This window comes from Stigmatopora nigra, unplaced genomic scaffold (genome assembly GCF_051989575.1).
Source record: "Stigmatopora nigra isolate UIUO_SnigA unplaced genomic scaffold, RoL_Snig_1.1 HiC_scaffold_25, whole genome shotgun sequence".
Classification (NCBI taxonomy): Eukaryota; Metazoa; Chordata; class Actinopteri; order Syngnathiformes; family Syngnathidae; genus Stigmatopora; species Stigmatopora nigra.
Genome location: NW_027551604.1, coordinates 3310956 through 3333931, shown reverse-complemented (window position 1 = coordinate 3333931; position 22976 = coordinate 3310956). Strand labels below are relative to the sequence as shown.

General features: G+C 39.5%; 2 protein-coding genes across 2 annotated transcripts in view; one reads left to right on the top strand and one right to left on the bottom strand.

The window, feature by feature from the left end:
* Positions 1 to 5939: 5939 nt before the first annotated feature.
* kcns3a (potassium voltage-gated channel, delayed-rectifier, subfamily S, member 3a) lies at positions 5940 to 12920 on the bottom strand. The gene is made up of 3 exons (XM_077711011.1): positions 10050 to 12920; positions 8357 to 8604; positions 5940 to 8070 (listed from the first exon to the last, which is right to left on the bottom strand). The coding sequence occupies exon 3, from the start codon at positions 8044 to 8046 to the stop codon at positions 6559 to 6561; it is 1488 nt and encodes a 495-aa protein (XP_077567137.1). The 5' UTR covers positions 8047 to 8070; positions 8357 to 8604; positions 10050 to 12920; the 3' UTR covers positions 5940 to 6558.
* The window catches only part of LOC144192014 (serine/threonine-protein kinase WNK1-like), a 29482-nt gene continuing 18905 nt past the window's right edge, over positions 12400 to 22976 (top strand). The window contains exons 1-2 of the mRNA XM_077711012.1: positions 12400 to 12540; positions 14380 to 15575. Coding sequence (XP_077567138.1) covers positions 14799 to 15575 — 777 coding nt within the window. The 5' untranslated portion in view covers positions 12400 to 12540; positions 14380 to 14798. The remainder of the gene's footprint in view (positions 12541 to 14379; positions 15576 to 22976) is intronic.

The window sequence follows — 22976 nt, the reverse complement described above, 5'->3', positions numbered from 1 at the left end:
TAAACCAAACTTTATCATCCTTGCAGGGGTGCTATATTTTTTTATGATGCTGTGATTATTTTCTATTTCCTGGTGGGAAAAATAGTAGTCTACATCCCAAGCATGTTTTATTTTGTCAAGAAATTCCATGTTTTTGACATATTACTAGTTAAATAACAATTATTAGTCATCTACAATAAGGTCTCTGTTGTATAGTATTGATGAGCTATAATTACAAGATGTTATTGGTGTAAATTGGACAAGTTTGTACTAATGATTTCTCAGTAAATGTGAAGTAAGGCCATGCTTATCTCTTCTCTTTTCCAGCCTTGGTTCCATCCAAGTGTCCTTGATGAGGCGGGGGCAAATCACTCCGTGTAATGAATGTGGAAGACATACAAGTGACAAGGTGCTCAAACTAAATTCCAATGGCCTTGATGATGTCATCCTTCGTAGCCATCCCTGACCTCTTGACCGGGGACACCTAAAGCTTGATTGCTTCTCTGTCCCTCATGTTGATGCTGCATACTTTCAAAGTAGACCCTCATTTGGAGGCTAACTTAATGGAATTAAAAACTGCACTCTCTCTCCTACTTTCTGAGTTTTAGCCCGAGTCAGCAGCATTGGTCTTTTGCGCTTGTTCAAATAGCCCTTCTTCGATTGCATCCATCTCTCAGCAGACTGATGCTGGCATGTTTTCGAACATTTGCCTTTCTGTTCGATTTGAGGTGAACACTTGCATATTTCTTTAAGGAGCTTTATTTACCCAACAAATTTGAAGCATCTGTGACATGGTAAAGTAATGAAGTACATACAATAGCATGCATAACAAATTGTTTCTGTATCTTTTTTGTAGCTTGGAAACTAATTTTCACATGTTCTTTTTTTTATTGTTTTTATGGTTTAAAAACGAAAAGACTTTATATTGTATGTTGACCCTAGAAAAAACTATAGGGTCACATTTCCTATGTTGTCATATTGGTTGACCTTTGGATAATTGATGAGTCTAAAGTAGACTAATCCCCCAAGAGTACATTTTCCATATTATGTCCATGTCAAAGGGGAGAGTACAGGTAATATTTTATACTATGAGGAGAAATAGGGTAAAAAAAAGGTATAAGGAGGGGAAGAAAAATGTTAGCTCGGCATTATATAAAATGTGAAGGTGAGGTTAACGAGGACCTCAATCTGAATGGGGAAACACATCAAAGCGCACAGAATCAAGTGATGTAAGTATACCAATACATCATGAAAGTTCATTATGAAGGTTTGATGGCTCTGCAAAAAATAAAAAAAATAGGAGGGACTTCACAGGCCACCTTGATGAGATTTGCAAGCACGGGTTCGCTCCTGCCAAGTCCTTCCACTTGCTAAGTGCTTTCGATTGGCTCCCTCCCTTCTTATTCCCTGACACGACACATGAACAGGCCGCCACGCTTTCACAAACAGATAATAGGCAGGATATTGGAGAATGAGTGTATGTGATGTTCCTGAGAAAAGCTATATTAACTTTTGTTGGGCTTCAGTAATTATTTGGTCACTGTCAATGTGATGGTGGCCCAGAGATGCTTCTGTTATGCCTATTGTCTTATTAACCTGGGAAAAGTACAATTCTGTCAATTAATTTGATTGTATTTCTTATCATCAAGTTGTGTATTTTTGGATGCCCTCAGCCATGTTGCCATGCACTGTAGTTCTCATTCAATACATTCCTAAAACAACAACCCTGACATCTCACACCTTCAGCTCTGGCACCCAGTGTAGTATTACAAATTACTTTGCACTTTTTTTTGTATTCTAATTTATTGTTCTTGTGGCTGTCTTTCACAACCAACACAAATATTGCCATATATTCACAAAAATATCAGATCTACTTACTCCACTGACCTCACTTGATTTGCATTAAGTCTGTTTCTATTTGCAGAAGGATATTTGTTTCATAGTCCTGAGCCAACACTTTGCAGCTGGCTCTTTTATGATCTCGCTGCGGTGCATCATCAGATGGGATGGATCCTGAAAGTACTATCCATCAAAAAGTCATCAACATGCCCCCCCCCCTACTCTTCTCCGATGGGAAAGGTGATGTAGTGCCTTAGATGCCACAACACTTGGCGATTGCTTTCTCTTTTTTTACTACAAGTCCCCATTTTTTATTTACTGTACCTATATTATACTGCATTTCCATAGATACATCTGTTCTTCCATTAATTCCCCTTGAAGTCATTTGTCTGAGTACCATCCAAACTCAGTCTTATTCTCAATTTATGATGGATACAAACTCACTAACTGCTTTTGCATCTGATTATTGACTGGGATAAATCTCACAAAAACACTAAATTCAAAAATAATCATTGGCTCCATAACTATCGGTGATGTCTTTGTTTTGACAGTTGCACTTGGGAAAATGAAGACAGTCACATAAATCCAATTGGGTAATTGTGTGCTTCTGTCAATTGCATAATTTCCAGCTGATGTGTAAGAATCTAAATGAGAATTACTGTCTCCCAGGGGGAATGCGAAAAGCTGTTACTTTAGTTTGCTGGCAACAATTGACAATCGTCAAGTGTTTGAACTCTTTGCATGTTTGGCTGACACCATTATTGTTAATTTGCAGGAAAACTGTTGCCATTGTGTACTGTTTTGGCTTTGGATGTATACATGATCTATTCAATTAGTATTAGGTAAATATTGGAAGCACATGGAAACTATTTCATACATAAAAGCGGCATAGTTTATTTAGTTTCTCACCAATCATTAGGTCATTTCCATAAAATGAGTTATGCCTTTATAGGTTTTGGTGAATATTAATGTAACAACTAGGCTTTGGATATTAAAGGCTAAAGTCTAGTCTTTTTTCCTAATGATTTTTCAAGCAATTTCTGGAACAATGGTTACAGATGTCGAATCCTAACCACAAAATCACAGAATTGTGACACTCTTTCACTCATCTCATCCAAATTATTGCTTCAAGTAATATTTTTTTTCTTTATAATAAAACAGGCTGTTATACATTACTCTGCCCTGCAATTGGCTGTCCACCAAATCAGGGTGTCCTCACCTGGTCTCTATAATTGGCTGGGATAGACTAGAGCAAAAAATAAAATTTTTGATCAATTATTCACAAGGTCATCCTATTACCCAATCGCAAACATCACCGGCAGGGGCCTGACCAGAAAAGCAGTGGGCAATTAGTCACTTATAAATGCCTTTGGCACTTGGTCTACATCCATTTTAACGTCCATTTAAAAAAAAATAGGGCCAAGCAGAGCACTATGAAACTGTTACTTGGAAATTTTGAGCTTCTTATGGCTGTAGCGACCTTGAATAAGAGGGAAAAGCGATGGGGATGTTATTACTTTGAAAAGTTGCTGTTTTTAATCACTCTCACATTGTAATTTTTACAAAGTGGTCATCGTGCCAAAGTTATTACACTGCGACACTCACTTTTCAAAAGAATATAAAGGAGTCCTTTTAAAAGTTTTGCTATCTCTTAAAAGCTTCTCATATTGTGGGCAAGTGGTCATAACACCAACATTGTCCATTAGGTCTGTGATTTATGATAACCATCAGTCTGTACTGATGGTGCAAATGATATTTGATGACAAAACGCTCACGAGGGTGATACATCATGCCAAGTGGAGCAAAATGAAAACCATGGTACAGATTGGGTGGCAGGAAATGCATTTATGAATCCGATAAAGCCATACAGTCCTATTGACTTTTAATTACAGTCTTTAACTGATTTTCCCAAAGGCTGAGTGGGCACAATTGCATGGCCACCACTGCTTGATGATGTCATACATGCTGAGCTGTGCTAAAACAAGACACGCTGTTGTGGTTTTACAGCATTTATGGATTTCAGTACTGTACTCAATTCCTGCAGTAGTTTACAGTGTACATGAATCTAAAATGTTTGAAAATAAGTCACCCTTTTCATGAGTGAGCCATAGCAATAGAAAGTAGAAATAAAAATGTTATGTTCTGTTAGGATTTGACTATGTTTAGTTAATTCATTGCCTTTTTGTTTGACTGTTGACTGTTTTTTTCCCCCCCATATGCTCAGTTATAATTGGGTTTTTATTTCCACTTGTTCTCATAAGCCCATCCTTTATGTTCACCAATCGCTTTCCCCAACTATTCATCTCATGTCCATGTGTTCCTTATATAGCCAACATATTGATGTATAGTTTTCTGGCTTTTAATTTGATTTGAATCCTGATTTTTCTGGTGTTTGCCATTTTCCTTTCCACTACGCTTCATCCTTCTTCATAACTCATTAACAGGACTGAGCCGCCGCCCCGCTGGTCCACTTTTACTGCCGCCATTAAACTCCTGCTTACACCATTGTGGCTCTCCACGGATAGCCCGAGTTCCATCATTGCAGCTAATAGGCAGCTATGAATTGGACGGCTTTCAGCCCAGCAACTTTTCATGGTCACTTGGGACCCGTCCAGCATCGCTCAGCTCCTCTGTCACTCACCAAGCCATTACACAAATGCTTATCCAGTTGGTGTAATGTGTGCGGGCTGGTGATTAACAGAGGGAAAGACCCCGTTGAACTATGTTCGCAAGAGTCGAAGCTCCACTAATGCGGATTGTACATCACAATTTAGCTGTTAATTTGTCTGGTGTAAAGAGAAACAAGGGGCCACAGACACAGTGACAGAAACGTGTATTATGTGCTTTTCCTTTGCTTGACTGATGAGCATAATTTGGAATGGGCAATGAGGGTAATAGAAATGCATCTGGATTTCCATGACAAAGAGGTTATTCCACACAGTACAAGGCAAGATGGAGATGTTTTTGCTTCCTTTTTAACTTACTAGGTTTTCTATTGTGGACATTTTTCTATTGATTCACAGTCCCCTCAACCAAGCATATCCACTTATGTTTTTTTTTTAAATGAATGAGTACGTCGTGACATTTATTGAGACAACAGAGGAGGGGAAATGGCGATTATATTCATACAGCAATTTAAGGACCAAAAAAATGGGGCTTTTGTGATTTGATTTTGAAATTAATATAGTATCAGCAAAGTCTCAAGAACTATTTTATCTTGCTTATCTATGGTAGGCTCTAATATTACACCCAACAAAAAAACAAAAGCATTTAAAAAAAACACTTTAAGTACTTCTCATAATGTGATCTGTAGACCACTGATGATTAAGGTTTGTTTATTTCATGACCACTAACTCCACTATGTACATAGTGTCAAAAGAGTCCACAAATTAATGAATAAGTTAAGGGTAATTGGAGCTGGCAAAGTTATTGGATACATTAGATATATTTTTTTGCTATTTGGAAGGTATTTTTAAGATTTAAGCAGGACAAAATCCACTTTTTTGTAGGGTATAGGTAAACATTATTTGTGAGTAAAGGAATATTATAATGAATTCTGGACCAAATTGGAATAATATCTACAACAGTGATTGTTTATTTTATCAAATATTGCATGGTAATTGTCAATGAAACATTACACTATTTACCATTTATATCTAATGCGATAAAATGAAAGTGAGAAGATATTTTTGCTTGTTCTAGGTTAAAAATAGTTACATTTCAAGTCAATGCATCTAAATGGCAATATCTGGCTACTCCACTACTTTTAGACTACATTTATATGTTGTTCAATAAATGCAGGTAACAATGTGGAATAAAGTGAGTAAAGTGAGCACACAGTATATAGCAACTTTTACCACTATAATCCATGTTTATAATGTTTAAGAAAACAATATTGAATAGGTTTAACCATATGTTTAACTAATATAGTTAAGTCATTCATATTCAAATCTCAACACTTTGTATATGTTGCAGCATCCTACTTTTTACAGATAATATTAGTAAAGTGAGTTTTCATCTTTGTCAACAAAATAAATAAATAAAAAGTCAAGGTGCCACTGTAGTAATTGCAGTTTTTGGTAGAATTGAGCAGAACATAACTTGAAGGGAGAGCTAATCAATACCTGTGTCACTTTCTCTTTATTTTAAGTTGACTTCATTTCAAGTGTATTTCAACTCCAGAACAAAATGTTGTTATCCATCAAATGCATTTGAATACCTTTGTGCAAAATAGTGATGTTTTAGTTAACAGGTTTAAGGCAGTGTTATCCTTTCTAGACTTTTGCCATATGCTAAACTCTGAAGTGAGGACTCTAAGGGAGTGGACGAATCAATAGAGATTACTCGAGGCAAAAAAAAAAAAAAAAAACAAGAACATTAGGAGCGCGCCGCATGCATCATTGCCGTTTTCTCAAGCAGAAAATGGGCTTTCAGCCCTTGGAGCAAGGTTCAGGTGATTCCCTAGTGGTTGGGAGGGATTATATGTTTTAGTGCTGCCATGTTTTTGTTTTGTTTTTTTTCCTAGAGGAAACTGGTGCTGGGAATACATTGGTCCATTGACTTGAGTTTAATATTAATAAGACTAAACTCAACTGCATTCAATGTATGGGGTATAATTGAGGAGAAATGAGGAGAGCTGAAATTTATAGAGACATTTAGGTAAAGAAAAAAAGCTATCTTGTAAAAACTCATAGTCAGAACACACAAAAATTCAATGAGATCATTTTCAAGAGAGTCAAATCAGTTTTCACAACTATCCACATTGCCCACATTCCCATCCTGTATGCTGGAGGCATCTGTGTCTGCACCAATGCTGCTCACACTGTTCTTAAAAGCGATGCTCCCAAGAAACGGGTACACCTTATCAGTGAACAAGTCCCTGATGTTGTAATACGGAAGTTCTGGATCCTGTCTTTCGGGTTTCGAAATGCCATGATTCTCCAAAGCTTGGTTCCTCTGATAGTACTTAGAGAACTTGTTGAAAATGATAGTAACTGGGAGCGCCACCACTAAAAGTCCACATATTATACACAGAGTGGCGACTATCTTCCCAGCCAGAGTCACAGGGCAGGTGTCCCCAAAGCCTACAGTAGTCATGGTGATTGTGGCCCACCACCAACAGGCAGGGATGGTGCCCAAGTCGGTGTCTTCCTCCTCCTTCTCCGCAAAGTAGATCAAGGCGGAGAAGATGGAGATCCCCACAGAGAGGAAGAGGAGAAGAAGGCCCACCTCATTGTAGCTGTGACGAACAGTGGCGCCGAGCGCTCGCAGCCCGATGGAATGACGAGCCAGTTTGAGGATTCTGAGAACCCTCATCAGACGAAGAACTTGCACCACCTTCCCCACGTTTTGGATGTCCTCATTCTCCTCAGCACCAGATTTGTCGGCTTTTTCCAGAGCCAAGGTGGCGTAGAATGGAAGTATAGAGGCTACGTCGATGATGTTCAAGGGGTTTCCCAGGAACTTCTTGCAAGAAGGGGCCACAATCAAGCGGATGATGAACTCAGCGGAGAAGCACACAATGCAGATGACCTCCAGAATGGCGAGAACAGGGTCTTCGATGGGTTTATCATTGTCATCCACTTGCTGAAAATCAGGCATGCTGTGGACGCACATGGCAATGATGGAGGTCAATACCACGCTGAGGGACGCCAAGGCGATAATTTTCGACGCTCGGGAGTGACCCGGATCTTCCAGCCTGAGCCACACGTAGCTCCGGAACTCGGCGCACCACGCGCCCTCAAACTTGGCTAAGTCCTGATCCAGGGCTGAAAGTTCTGCCATGGACGAATCAAAGCTCGGCTGCCTCCCGTCCTCGCTCCTGGCGTCCCAGTCCCGGTGGTGGAGGTACTCCTTCTTCTCATGGTACCAGTTACTGCAGCAGTCTGCCAGGTGGAACTCGTGGACGCCCCAGTACTCAATTTCTTGTCCAAAGGAAAACACACAGACATCTTCCATCATGTGCAGGCGACCCGTCCGGTAGAAGTTGAGCACGCAGAGGAACACCCGGGGATTCCGGTCGAAGTAATACTCTCTGTCGACGGCGCTGTAGTCGTCACACAGCTCAAGGATGGCCTCCTCGTTCTGGCAACGCAGCAGGTGGGCGAGACGCGTGTGAGGGAACTGCCGCAGCATGTCTTCGTCCACCTCGAAGCGAATTCCTCCAACATTGAGGAGAACCTGCTGCTCATCGTAGCCACGCTTATGGAGGATTTGCCCATAGCCCATGGTCCTGGGGAAGAGAAATCAATCCTGCACACACATGGGAAAGGCCTAAAGTTGTAGTAAAGTGGAGGAATTTTCACTAAATAACAAAATAATTCACCTTCACATTCCTACAGACAACAAATTAAACTGAAATTAAAGTGAAACGCCACTTTTTTACTTATATTTGCTTTCAATATTGGATGAAATTCATATCAAACCAGGAGAAAAAGACTGTCCATGCATATTTTCATTAAAAAAACAAGTTTTATGACTCTGTCCCACTAGTTACTGCATTGTGTTAACTTTTAATCCAGGGAAAAAAGCGACCTACCACAATTCTGATGCTCACTTTCCATCAAATCAAACTTTGCAGTCACATTCTCGGCGGACGGAGATGATCGCGGCTTCATGAGGGGAAGCCTGGAGGAGAGATGGAAGTGGGACACAACGCTTCTTCTCTCCCTTTTACAGTGTGCAGGGAGGGGCCAGGGTGAAGGGAGTGAGAGAGGATGCATCTTCCTGACTGGGAACACCCAGTGGGGGATGATGTCACGGTCCATGTGACCTCATCTTAAAGACCTTTCCAATATATCACATAATAAACATAAAGTTGTCATTTTAGGTTTTTATAGGGGGCATATTTAAAACGGCCCTTTTAATGGACTGTATTAAAACATTTTTTTTAAACTGGAGTTCCTGCCTACCCATCATGTGTGGATGAGTGAGTCATTTTTCCACTTAATAATTTGCATGATAACTATAGGCCTGATCTGATATCTGCCTTTCTTTATTGAGAATATTATTTTCATGATGAATTCATAAAGCAATTGAAATGTTTTGGGTTCCAATTTGTTTTGGTTCATAAAATAAGATAGACTAAACCATTGAAGGAGGTGAATTCTCTTCACATTGAAAATGAAATGAACGTCTAGCGTTGTCAATGGCAAGAAAAAGTAAACATTTGCAACCAATTTAAATGAATTGGATGCCTCTCATTACCAATGGCATGGATTAAATTAAGAGTTGTGTACAAATCTATATAATGCCATTTTTAAATTGAATATGCATCGGTAATGTGTACCCATTGTTCTTTAAAGTTAATACTTTAACCCTCTTTTTAAACCTGCTAATGATAAATGTTAATCTGTTCCTCAAAACAAAGACTTTCAATAAGCATTTCAAAAGGATTAAACTCAAATTAGCATTTTTGAGGAACACTAAATTGCATCTAGTAAACAAGTGACCATGAACTTCATGACACACATAATACACATGATACATTGCCACTGGAAAATAGATAAAAACGCAAGCAGAGCACCAGGTCATCAATTTCGAATGTTTGTTGAGGACCGGGACATTTATGTGCATTTTAACAGCCTCCAACGAAGACTGCAAATGTGGCAGATAATTTTAGCCAAGGCTGCCTCCACACAGCAAAGTAGAATCCTTGCCAGGTGTCCTGCTTTGACACGCATTAATTCTTACGTTATGTGAGGGGTCAATCTCTGAAAGTGTCAATCGGGCCTTGATGAGAGGCAAGTGACGTCAGAAGGCTTTTTGTTATGATGTACTGATTTGACCTAACGTGCAAGTATTTTCTTCCTATCTGGAGCTTATTACAACACTTTTGCCTCAAACTAAGTATAAGACATGACCTTGGTCAGGCAGTTGATGGTGTTCACTTTTCCTTATTATGGTCAAGGTGAGTTAAAACCAATCAATCTCGGTTGTAAACTCTGCATAAAGAATAAAAATGACAAAAGCTAAACATTAAACAAATACAAAAAAAATGAATATAAAAACAGTGCTAGATAGAGCAGTAGTATTTTTCCAATGAATAGTGTTTTGTTTCTTAAGAAGTTATTTAAACCCTTTTAGGGAAAATAGTCACTAATGTGGACCTCTATGCAAAAGATATTATTATCATAATTCATTCAATGCCAGCCTAAATTGGAGAGAATATGTTGTCATTTTTAGTAAAAGAGGGGAATCATTTTGGGAAAGACCCAAGTCATCATTCTTACCTGTTATACCTGGCTTTAAAGGGCGGGCCGAAGAAGTCAGTAGACCAATCAGGCTCCAGTTTTCCTAAATCCATCAGGCCCTGATGGGATCCACCTGAGTGTGATTGTGTTTTTTCTTGCAGGAGCTACTTCCTCCTTCTGTCTAAAGGCTGGGCATCCCCCACAAGCATCCTTATAAACTGCAGGAGCAGTACACCATTGCTCACCTGTACTGCCGGTTTGTGCCATGGCTCCTGCGTTCGGACTCGGGTTCGTAGAGGTCCCATGTGCTTTTTCTTGTTTGGTTTTTCCATCACTAAAAGTGATTGTCTTTTTCAGGTGGCTTATTCTTCTTTGTTTACTTGGAGATGTTAAGGGCCAAAATACACCCCCGCCGTGTAAGATCTAATTCTATGACTTTTGTTTTGTGCTTACCCACTTTCATACAATATAAAAAGAAAATGTATGATGTATATCCTAGATATTAAAGCAGAATGCCTTGGAAATATCCTGCGGGTGGATGTCCATCCACTCCCCGGGCAATTTCTGGAAGTATCTGCTGTTGTTGGTAAGTTTCTTTTATCAAGTCTTTGTTTAAATGAAATTGCTGAGAACACTGTTTTTGTTTTAGGTAACTCTGCAGTTAAGCTGACACAAAGTTTAGCCAAACGATGTGGTTTCAGTATTACGCACCAACAAGGAACCATCATGATCTACGCCTCCCTTCGCAACTGTTTTATTCGCAATCTCGTACGTGAAATGCAATTCTCTAGCCAACCTGCATGGGTGTGGTCATTGTAGATTAACTTTGTCTTCTAGCGGGCTGGGCGTACCACTGTCTTAAATCTGAGGCTCTATTCTAAGTCAATGGCTCAAGACAATGTGTACCAAGTGGTTGAATCCTGCCACCATAACGCACGGGTATCCAAGGAAATTGTCTGTGACCGCAACTACATGGAGGCAAGTGAATGTATCACTGCTTTCAGGGTTATGAATGCAATCTGCACGTAACCATCAAGCTTGACATATTAGGTCACTTCATAGGGCAAAGTAAAGATGGATGCCCGGTAACACCATGACCTTATTTCCAGGTGTCCGTGAAAACGCCTCATGATTATGCTGTGCCACGCCACAATGTTGCTGAGGTCAGACCATCTCACAGATATGTAATCCTCTTTCTGAATGGTTGCAAAGCATCTTGATTTTTCACTTTTCCAGAATCTGATGAACTCAGGATTCACAATCTCATCGCTGGTGTTCTTCACACCCGAGGAGGAAAAGATGACTCTGCAGGAGGCCCACAGAGCTGGCTATGGGGTTGCAAATACTGATTCGAGGGTGGTTCTACGAACTGGCAAATCTGCAGCTGAGACGTACATACAACAAGTGAGTTGAACCAGTTTGGCCTATCAAGGTCTTGGAATTGACTTAATGATGTTGGTTAAACTTTATTTGATAATTTATGTATTTTGCCAGTCTTGAAATTTAAAACTAACCTGCTCTACCTACTTTTCCTAATAAGATTCATCATTAAAATTCATAGAAAACTAATTTTCTCTTACATTTGCAGGTAGCAGGAGTTCCCATGACTGTACTGCAAGCTGCTGCCATCTTTGAACATAAGTGGTACAGAAGTGAGCTTCATTTGGCAGCTGCTTGTCCCCAACTGGAAGGTAATAAAATGGATTTAATTGCAACAAAGTCACAGATTTGATTTCTGTCATATCCATAGTTTTTTGATATTATTAAAAAGGGCTAGTAATATATTCAAAAAGCTTTTGGAAAGACTACATAGTTACTGTCATTTCCTATTCCCTGTGTTCTAGGAAGTGTTTATTTCAAAGAGAACACTATCAGCTGGTTCCTGCCCACACGTATCGACCCGCTTATTTCCTCTGGTCAGTTCAGACTTCTAGAGGTGCACATGGGAGTGGATGGAAAGAGGTTGGACAGGACCAAGATGGAAGCACAACATATTAACATGACAGTTGCTGGAGATTTTTTTTTTGGAACCCGAAGAATGTCTTAAGTTGTTCGACTCACTGGACGCTATCCTGTCACGTTTATTCTGATACCGACTATGTGTCCATTTTTAGACGACTTCCACCGCGAGAAGCATTTTAACACCGGTGAATGTCGGTTGTGTTGTGGATGCGAGGTAGGTCACCCGTTTATTTACCAGCTCTTAAAACCAAAATGGAGTGTCATTGGATATAAATAACATACTGTGACAATGTACGCGGTGGTGTGTGATAAAAATGAAGTATTTTGTGGTTTAAAATTCAAATAAAGCTGACGTTGAATCAAATTGTGGTGAAGGGGGCGGGTCTAGCTTTTCGGCCCATCTGCAAGACCCGCCTAGCTAATGGTTAGCACGCTAAGCTAAGTGAAGTGACGCTAGTTGTCGCCGACTGCCTACCCGCCTGGTAGCTTTCCAGCCGGCATTGCCTCGGCCAAGTGTACCCGGCCCGCTATGGTAGTCGCTCAGGGATGGAAACAGGACCCCTAAACGGTAACGCAGTGAATTTAAATATATTTCTACTACATTTAAATTCTCCAATTTGGTTGCGTGGAAGGGCGAACGGCGGGGGGCATCCTGTTTAAAAAAAAAAACGCGACGTGACGTTTTCGGTTAGGCCGCCGGGTGAGACGAGATTAGCTCCACGGAGCTAACTAGCTGCTAAGAAGCTAACAAAGAGCCGGTTGCTCCTTCTGGCTTTGTGCCGTTGAACATGTTACCGCTTAAGGAGCGTTCGGCGTCATATAAAGAGTCATGGAAAACGTCGGTACCGCAAACGAGTGCCAAGTAGGTCAAATGTCAATAGTAGCACGCATCAAAATTAATCCGCCGCGACTGTTTATTATTGTGCTTTTCGGATGTGCGCACGTCCATCAACGCCCCGTTCTGTTAGTGTTGTATCGTAACGCTTCTCACACGGTAGGCTATGGATGACTTACTTAGCTAAATCGATATTTATTGACTGCATTTTAAATGCGTGCCAAATTAAGGTTTGAAATGGTCGTGGTGGTAGTTGGACTGATATATATGCATATAAACTATCTCTAGTCTTCGTTTCCCTCCTCTTCTGCACCATTTGGCGTCATCGTTAACTGTTCTTAAGCGATTAATGCAATGTGATAATCTTAATTACACCTTCCCTCGTTTGAGATCTGAACAGATGACCTACGAGCAGCTGTCAGTGTTTTAAACGTGCGCTGACAAATGGTCGAGATTAGGAAGGTGCTTCTGCAATCTGTTGTATTTGACTTTTCTTCACAGTTAGTATCCATGCATGCCATTTCTAATAAATATCTGTAATATCAATTATTCAACTGCGGGTTAGTCCTCTTGGCATACTCAAACTATTTAAAGAGATGTGTAAAATGACCCCCACCGTCTTCTTTATAAGTAAACATTCTGAGAGGAATGTGTGTACATTTGTATACATAAGTACTGTAAGGAAAATATAAGTGGTTTTATAATGCTCTTTAATTGATAAAAGTGTGTTTTGGATACATGAGAATTGCCGGGAGAAATTACGATGTGTTACAGTTTTGACATTATGTGCGGTAAAGGCCATAAATGTGCGAATCAAAGAGCACTATGACTTCTGAAGACGTAAATAATCAGTGTGTGAATGATTGAAAATGACTGCTTTTATCTCTATTTGACAGGTTACTTACTATCGGTTTCACAATACTGTGTTATGATACATAGGATAAACTTTGTTGCTGACCCGATTATAAAACAAAGCAAATGTCTTACGTACTTAAACTTTGTTTCTGCTATTTTAATTCTAACACATGATCCACAATGCCATTGGTAGGTTAAGGATTAACCCATATACATATGTTGTAAAACTGTAGGAAACAATCTTTACTCCCACTAAAACCGTGATTCTAATTAAACCAATGTTTTTGTAGCTCAATCAGGGGATATTTTTAGATTGATGCTACCTAAGCACCAAATGTTAGCTAGAAAACCAAATGTGTGGTGAGCATATGCTTTAAAATAGCCTGGTTTGACAAGAAAGTTCCACAGCAACAGTACAAGACTATGTAACATAGTACACTGATGCTACTACTATATTCTATTGTCATTATTTAACTCCTTCTGTAGTTTAAATCTACAGAAAGAGGTTTTTTGTGTATTCAGTTGCGTGTTTTTTGTGTTTTTTGCTCAAGAGTGGCTGAAGGATTATCAAATTAGTAAGTTTTTTGTAATATAAAATGGGATACTTTTAAAAAATATATCTTAAGAGTAGGTTCAATATTCCAGGAATCACTATTACAATTGTTGTCATGATTTTTTTGGTCCAATCTGACTGATTTTTATTCTCTTCTGTTACAGTGAAATCGGACAGGAGCAAATTTGGATTATTTTGCTCAGAAGGCATTTTGTGTAAGAAGGCTAGGCGTGTTTATTCCTCAGTCTCGAGTCCTTATGCTTGACAGAAGCTCCAGCCAGCGTCTTACAGAATGGGTGGTGGAGATTTAAAGAGATTTGTGGACCAAAGTCAGCACTCTGTGCTTCGCTGTGGTGTTCAAACCTTTAACAAAGGAACACCTCCCATTCACCTGATCCCGTCTAATCACCACTTTGTGTACCAAGACGAACTTTAAGCAGCAAGAAAAGGAAATTAGTTTTTGTTTTTTTGTCCTACCCACCCTTCCCCCATCCACCCGCCCAAATATTGCCAAACAAAAACGACATGGAAGTCAGTTTATTTTAATTTTTCAGTTCTAGTCTTCCTGTGGTCTTTGTGTGGGATGTCGGAAAAGCCCGATGACAAAATGGTGAAATTCCTGGCTCCCCCTCCGAAGAGTGGAAACGGTCCGAGCTCCGGTTCGGATTCCATGGTCAACGAATCCCGTCCGACCGAAGTCAGGCGGCGCCATCACACCATGGAACGCGACCGCTGTAATCCCGAACACCGCTTCTTACGTCGCAGCGTCATCAGCGACTCCAACGCCACCGCGTTGGCGCTACCTTTACCCAGCAGGATCCCCATACCCGCCGTTCAGCGGAATCCGCCACGCGAGGCACCGGCGCAACGCCAACAGGCCGCCGTTCACCGCGCGGCCCAAGTGGAACCCAGCGCGCCTCGGAAAGCGGAGTCGGCCGAGACTCTGGAAAGCGGAGAGCCGAAAGACGCGGAAATCGCCAAGGCCAACGCCGTGCCTACCAAACAGGCGTCCGCCATTATTCAGGATGTCTGCGATGCTGAGTTAGCGGCGGAAACACAAGCGACGCCCGACTCGAGGCAAAGCGAGCCGGATAATTCGGCTTACGCTAAGGTGTCGCAAGAAGGCGACGGCGAGGACGAAGAAAAGGATGCCGCCAAGGCTCGGGCGGAGGCAGAGCAGAGGGAAGCGGAGAAGAAAGTGCAGGAGGACATTGAGGAGGCCGAGACTAAAGCGGTGGGGACGTCACCAGATGGGCGCTTTCTCAAGTTTGACATCGAAATTGGGCGTGGCTCTTTCAAGACTGTCTACAAGGGATTGGATACGGAGACCACTGTGGAGGTGGCTTGGTGTGAGTTGCAGGTAAGAAATGACAACGTTTTATATATTTTACATAATGGTGGCCCTTGATTGGTTAGCACGTCGGCTTCAATTCATTCTAAAGCTGCTAATTCGCCCCTAAAAGTGCTTTAAAAATTATGAAAGTATATCCATTTTGTAGGACAGGGGTGAGAGAGGGAAAAAAATATACAATAATTTCTCAAGTCATTCAAATGAATAAGACATGTAAAGGTATTTTGCAATGAGGCATAATTGCATCTTAGAAACATATGTACGCAATGTAAAAACACTATCTAACGACCTATTATTATTTTACAGTTAGTGAAATATTGGGCTTGAGTGGTTAGCGTGTCGGCTGCACAGCTCTGAGGTCCTGGGTTCAAATCCAGGCAGGTCGCGGTCCACCTGTGTTTGTATGTTGTCCCTGGGCCTGTATGGGTTTTCTCTAGGTACTCAAGTTTCCTCCCACATTCCAAAACATGCATTGTAGGCTGATTGGACACTCTAAATTGCCCATAACTATGATTGGTTGTACTTTGTTTCCCTGTACCACCAATTCAGGTTGAATGAATTAAAGAAAAAAACATTGGATACCTTTTTGGAATGGATGAGCACACGTCATCATTTCTATTGAAGTCAACAGCCTTCTAAGCATTTTAACTTTGGGACTTCCACTTTGAAGATTTATGCTTCTATGCTATGCTCTTTTATCCAGTGATACTTGATCCCTCCTCACTGCATTTTACTCACGCACATAAATCTGTACTTTATGGAGATAGCTATTAGCCGCAGGGTATTGGTCTTTGTCTACTGATGAAGTGGCAGCTTCATTGGCGGTAACAGTGTCTAGGGATTTACACATGGGGATTGAGGGGAGTGTGTTATGATTTTTAATGGCGTTGTTTTCATATAAGGAGAAGACGCTATTTGAATTTTCTTCCTTGTGTAAAAAAAATGTATAATTGCTATAGATGACTCAGTTTTATGAACGGGGAAATAGATCTACATTTTGGCAGGAAGCCAGTGTCATTTCCTATGTTACCTGAGTAACATCCGCTGACATTTACCCTGAGACCGCGGTGACTTGCCTTTCCTTTTTTTTATTGTTCACTGGCTGAGCACCTGCCATTTCCCCATTTGTGTCATGCTTTACGCTCCCGAAATCTCTTCCCCATCTCGGTTATGAACAGGATGTTATCTAAATTATTGTACACTGACTGTTCCTATGACAAAAGATTGCTTACACTACTTGAATCATTGGGAAACACTTTGGACTAGAGCTACTTGAGCACACAGTTCCCCACTGATAGCATGTGATTTCTAATATTTGTACTACACTGACACGTCCGCACTACATTTCGGAAATAATGTAGAAGGTAGTACTGGACTGCGCTGAAGTAGTCACAAAAGCAATTAAAACTTAAGGTATACCGTATTTTCTTGCATATACACCATATTAGTCGATAAAAAATGATACCTGAATTGAGACTACGGCTTATTGTGACCGGACATTTGGTCCCTGGTCTTTTGGTCACCAGTCAAATGTATTTAGATATTAAATAGTACTAAGATATTAAACAGTACTTAGATATTAAATGGTACTTAGATATTAAACAGTACTTAGATATTAAACAGTACTTAGATAGTAAACAGTACTTGGATAGTAAACAGTACTTGGATAGTAAACAGTACTTAGATAGTAAACAGTATTTAGATATTAAACTCTCTCATGAATATAATTTTGAGCGCTGGTCTCAACAGTGAACTCAACATTTGACCGGCGACCAAAAGGCCGGTGACCAAATGTCCGAGCACCACGGCTTTTATGCGCATAAATTAGACTTGAGATGTACGAAGAAGACAAAACGCCATATCACAAGACATTGCAGTCGAACGTCATTTATTTCAAAATAGAGAAAAGATAAACAGTTAAAACGCAAAAAAAAATATATATATATATATTTTGACGTCTATAAATAAAATTCAAGAAGAAAAAACATATCTTCCAAAAAAAAAGGGAATAAACTCACTTGACAGGCAATTTTATGTAGCCGGCTTATACACGGACGCCAGCTAATACGCCATAAAATGCAGTAATGACTTGTAAGCAAATATGCTGGGTAGTTGAAAATAAGGAATAAAGTAGCATTGTCCAGCTGAGGCAGCTCAATGGCCGCCAGCAAAGTTTGACCCCATTCACCACATGATTTGTCGGCTTTTCCTGTCACGCTCTCCAGCCCGTCGGACCAGCGGCGGCGCATACATCAGCAGCCGTGCCTTCACATACACACTTGGGGAACAATGTGAAGATTACAGGCACGTGCCCTTCCCCCTCCCCGCTACACGACACCAATGGCGCGCATGCGCATTTGCCTCAACCACCACCGCCGTCTGAATGCTTGTGTGAATGTAAAATGGGTCACATTCCTCACACAAGAATCTCCTGTGTGAAACACAGCAGGCTGACCGACCTGCCAAGGCTTGTTTCGGCCTAGTCGTCCTCCCCTGTCTTTACTCATCAATGGCCGCCGCCCGTTCTATTTGGCTATGTTCAATTGCCCTTTTTTGAAAGCTTGGTACGGCCAAGGGAAATCGGTTTGTTTGTTTTGAGGGGGTGGGGAGTGTCAATATGCCATAAAATCGCATTTTTTTTCTTTTCTGAGAGAAAACATCTGTAGGAGTCGCATATTTTCAGTTTTGTGCATGTATTAATCACTAGATGTGTGTAGTATTAAGTCATAGACTTATTTTTCTATAGTAAACATAAGTAATTGGTAATTTGAATGTATTTGGTTGCTAGTTTTGCTTAATGGCTATAATAGGGGGTCGTGAAATGGTTGGGTATTGTAGTAGTAGGTTTAGCATGAGATTTTAAGTAGGGGTAATCTATATAAAGGAATTGAAAGGGATGGAAAATCAATAGAAAATGAACTTTGATGGTGGTGAACACCTAATCTGGTTTGAGGGGATTGGATGGCTAGCTGTCAATGAGTTAGCTAGCACTTTTTTTGGTGGAAATGTTCTTAGCGCCATGTTGGTTCCTGGTCTTTTAAACATCGACATCTTTTTAAAATATATCAATTATTTGCGAGAGTATTTCGTTTTAAAATGTATCGATTCTTAGCGAGAGTATTTAGTTTTAAGATATATTGTTTCTAAAGCGTGAGTATTTAGTTTGAAAATATATTGATTCTTAGCAACAGTATCTAGTTTGAAAATATATCGATTATTAGCGAGAGTATTTTGATAATCTTTTAGGAAATAAAGTATCGCAATATATCATAATTTCCACATTGTATTACACCCCTATTGCTCAGTCCTAATACAAGCTATAACCTGAACATTAAGTATTATTCACTCTTAAGCTTTTAGGCAAATAGCGTCATTAAACTGATTCGAATCAAACTTGAAAACAGTATTTCATGGTTTAGTCATCATCAGGTGTGAGTCACGTGCACACTTGGCCTATTTTGAAATCCAAGCATGAAAACACTAAATTCCCTTGCTCTTTTCAACTTAATGGAAATGTTCCAGTTGCACATGAGTAGTGAAAACCCCCTCACATGATCGTTAAAGCTGTCCCATGATCAACCATGTTTTCCCTTTTTTCTCACATATCCCTAGGGTCTATTTCTTCACTATACCATGTCTTTTTTTCAATAACTTTATGCTCACTACAAGTATTTACACCATGTTTTTAAGTCTTATATATTTGCTCATTGCCTTTGGTTCCTGTTGATGTTGTAATCAGTGATGCAAAGATAAATCTACTTGATATCTTCCTCGGGACTTTGGTGCCAGATAGAAAGATGAAGCATAGAAGTTATGCTAAGGCAACAAGTCGGACAGGTTTTTTGCTTCCCTCTAGCCTTTGGAATTTTCCTTAACAAACGGTCAAAGGGCAGCAGGTGTGTGAGCATTTCATGGCTTTGGTGACGCACTACAAATACGTCTACGTAAAAGCGACCTACAGAGAAGGGGGATTCATTTAACGCTTAGAACTCTGTGAACCTAAGTTGATTGACTCAAGTCATGTCAAGTATTTGAAAAGACATACTAGATTGGAATGTGGGAGGAGTCTACAGCCACTCTTTAAAAATGACCAATACTTATTTTGCCATAATCCTTAAAGGTAACGCCCTGATTTGTTTAGATTTTATGCACTTTTTTGTACATTTAAGTAGGTCAGTTTTTGAAAAGGAAGGGATTCAATTCTGATTCCATACTGAATTAGTCAGTCTTGGTCCACTTCCAGTTGCTCCCTTCCCACCTGTTTCCTTCACAACTCTGCCCAAAGCTAAACATTGTGAAACTAGGAAGAGCGCCCCCTTGCAGGCCTGAATGCCCAGCTGGTTGTCAAATATCTGGTCATTGTTTAGAACAAGGGTATCGGGAACCTTTTTGACAGAGTGAGCTTTAAACTAATGTTATTTCTTGAGAGCCATTCTCAGATTTGAATGGTAAAAATACATGAAAATGGCTGAAAAACATTTTTTGGGGTGATTTCACCACTTTTAAAGTACAAAAAGTCTTTGAATTCTTTTGACAACAATGTTATGCAGTTGCTAATAAATCAGTATCAGGGATGTCATACACGTAGAAAGCTAATAAAAAACGAATTAGCATTGAAGAGGTAATAGAAGTAGTGTCATAGTTTCCATATTTTACCTCACAGATTAATGGAGAGCCATATGCACCCTTGGTAAGAGCCACATGTGGCTCCCGAGCCATGGGTTCCTTACCCCTGGTTTAGAAGAAGAAAATGTGATTTTAAAATATGCTATGATTGCCTCATAGTCTATCAGTGGCAACAAACAATGATTTTATATTTAAATTATCTGTTACTATTATTTCTTATGTTGAAAAAAAATAAGAGTATTTATTTTTAAACAAAGAATGGATTATTTTGCTATTAGTGTTTTTTTATCCATCAAATTTCTTTATTTAGCACCATAACACATTTTCTCTTCTGCTAGCCACCTAGCTTGAAATATGATGAGTCATGTAGGCCACACTTTTACTATAGCAAGGATTAATATTATGACCTCCCTGACCATAAATATAATCTTCCCATGATTTTTTTTATGACCAAAAATAGTCACGAGTCCACGTTTTCAATCTTATGTCAATTTTGGATTGCGTGATTTGTCATTTGCTGACAGTTTGACTGATTGTTATGCTAATCTTTGACCTACTTGCTTGCGTATGAGTCACCCGCACTATCGTTGCACTCTAGTAATCATTGAGCAACAGATTTTTTTTTTATTTTATTGCATCAAAACAACTGAATGGAAACATAACTAACTCCCAACAATTCCATTTTTAGTCCTGAGTGTCAAGCTTAGAACGAGTACCTGACACAACCATCCCTCCGCATGACCAGGGTTTTTTTTTCTCACTTATCTATTTTTAGGTGGTTGTTGGGTTATTTATGATGATCTTTGCCTGGAAGCACTTTCTGCTCTGCTTGTAGCTAACCTCGTTTTGATGGGGCTCTAGAGTAGTTTTATGTAGAACTAATAGGCTTTGATAAGTGTGATGTCATCTTGTACTATAAAAAAATCACTTGCCCAACTTGAGGTTATTTTGGGTAGTCTTGTGATACTGCTTCATTCATAATAAGAGCTAAAAATTGGTGCTAAAAATGATGCTAAAAAATGATGCTAAAAAATGATGCTAAGAAATTATGCTAAAAAAATTTATGCAAAAAAAATATGCAAAAAATGTATGCTAAAAAATATGCTAAAAAAATATGCAAAAAATTATGCTAAAAAATATGCTAAAAAATGTGCTAAAAGTGATCCTGAAAAATGATGCTAAAAAATGATGCTAAAAAATGTTGCTAAAAATGATGCTAAAAATGTTGCTAAAATGTTGCTAAAAATGATGCTAAAAAATGTGCTAAAAAATTAATTAGACCTGACATGGACAAAACTGCAGGGTGACAAAATTTTCAAAATAGAGAAAAAATAAATAGATAAAAACTAAAAAAAAAATATTTTGATGCCTATGAATGAAATTTAAGTGGAAACATAACATCTAATTCGAGAGAAATTGTAAAAATGAACGATTTTAAGGCAATTTTAAGGTGGCGGCTTATACGCGAGAAAATACATTGCTAGCTTACCGCGATCCAGCTGTAGCCATTTCCTTAAATGTATACTCAGTATACCTTCTAGTAGTAACTCATGCTTACTTTGGGGATTAAAGACATTTTGTTAATATAAATCTGTAAATGTAAACTCAGTGTAGAAATACGATCATTCACAGACTCGTTTGGTATTTGCCAGGCTTATTGTAGAAACCTTGAGGGTGACGTAGTTGTCATCACATGGTGTTCAAAACCAGAAAGGGGAACTGTATCCCTACAAAATAATCACGGTAAAAAGTAGGTCAATGGGCCTCACTGCCTATTGCTCAATCTGATGTGTCATTCACTGGTTTAACATTTTACAATATTTTTTTTCCTGGTATTTCAAGCATTCTAATTTGAGAAAACCTAAAAATACTGCTTTCAAATTCCATAGTTTAGGTCAGAAGAGAGCTCATTCTCTTCTCAGTAGTGGGTTGAATTTCCTGGATAGTCTGGCTTGTATCCAAACCTCCGGCGTTCGGGGGTTGGGGGGGTCTCTGGCACTGGCCAACCAGTGGAAAATCAGTGGGCCAGCCTTTCTGGACTCGTGTTCCGCTCCAAAAAAAATTTCCACATGTTGAAAATGTAGGTCACGCCAGGAATTACTCAGGAAATTTGAGATGGGCGGCGATATGCATTCCAGATTTTTGCTGGAATGCCGAGCCTCCATCCCATGGTCAATAATATTGTTAGTTCCTATTCCTATTTATGTGGTGACAAATTTACAAGCATTACATTGAACCTATAAAGCTGTTACTCACTGTATTAAAGCCATTAGCTCCTTATTTTACTTTTAATCGCTGGTTTAGTCATGAAAATTGGCCTTGGTAAACTGGACTTTTAAGCCTTTTTGGGTGATTTGCCATACTAAAGCTTTTTGACGACATTCCATAATCGTTGCTGCTTAAATAACTTGCATTCCAGTGCTTGAATTTATGACAGGAACAATTGTGGCTAATACAGGCTAAGGGGGTTTTAGCTCTTGTACATTATCCCCCAGTTCTTGGAAGTATTTTGCAACCACGCTCATTTTTGGATCGTTTGGAATCCAAGACGCAACTAAAAATGGTCTTTAGTTCACATTCAACCCGGATGGTTGTCTATGTTGTTGGTTTTTGTGTGTTTATGTCAACATATAACTAAAAAAAAAAGGAAAATTTGGCTTTTGGGATGAACCCTTTAAACACTTAAAAATCCACCAATTGTTCTGTATTTAATCACTAAACTTTGAATTTAACCATGCTGTTCAATTACCGTATTTTCACGACTATAAGGCGCACTTAAAAGTC

Coding starts and splice junctions, on each gene's coding strand:
- kcns3a (XM_077711011.1), bottom strand. CDS start 8,046: ATGGGCTATGGGCAAATCCTCCATAAGCGTGGCTACGATGAGCAGCAG.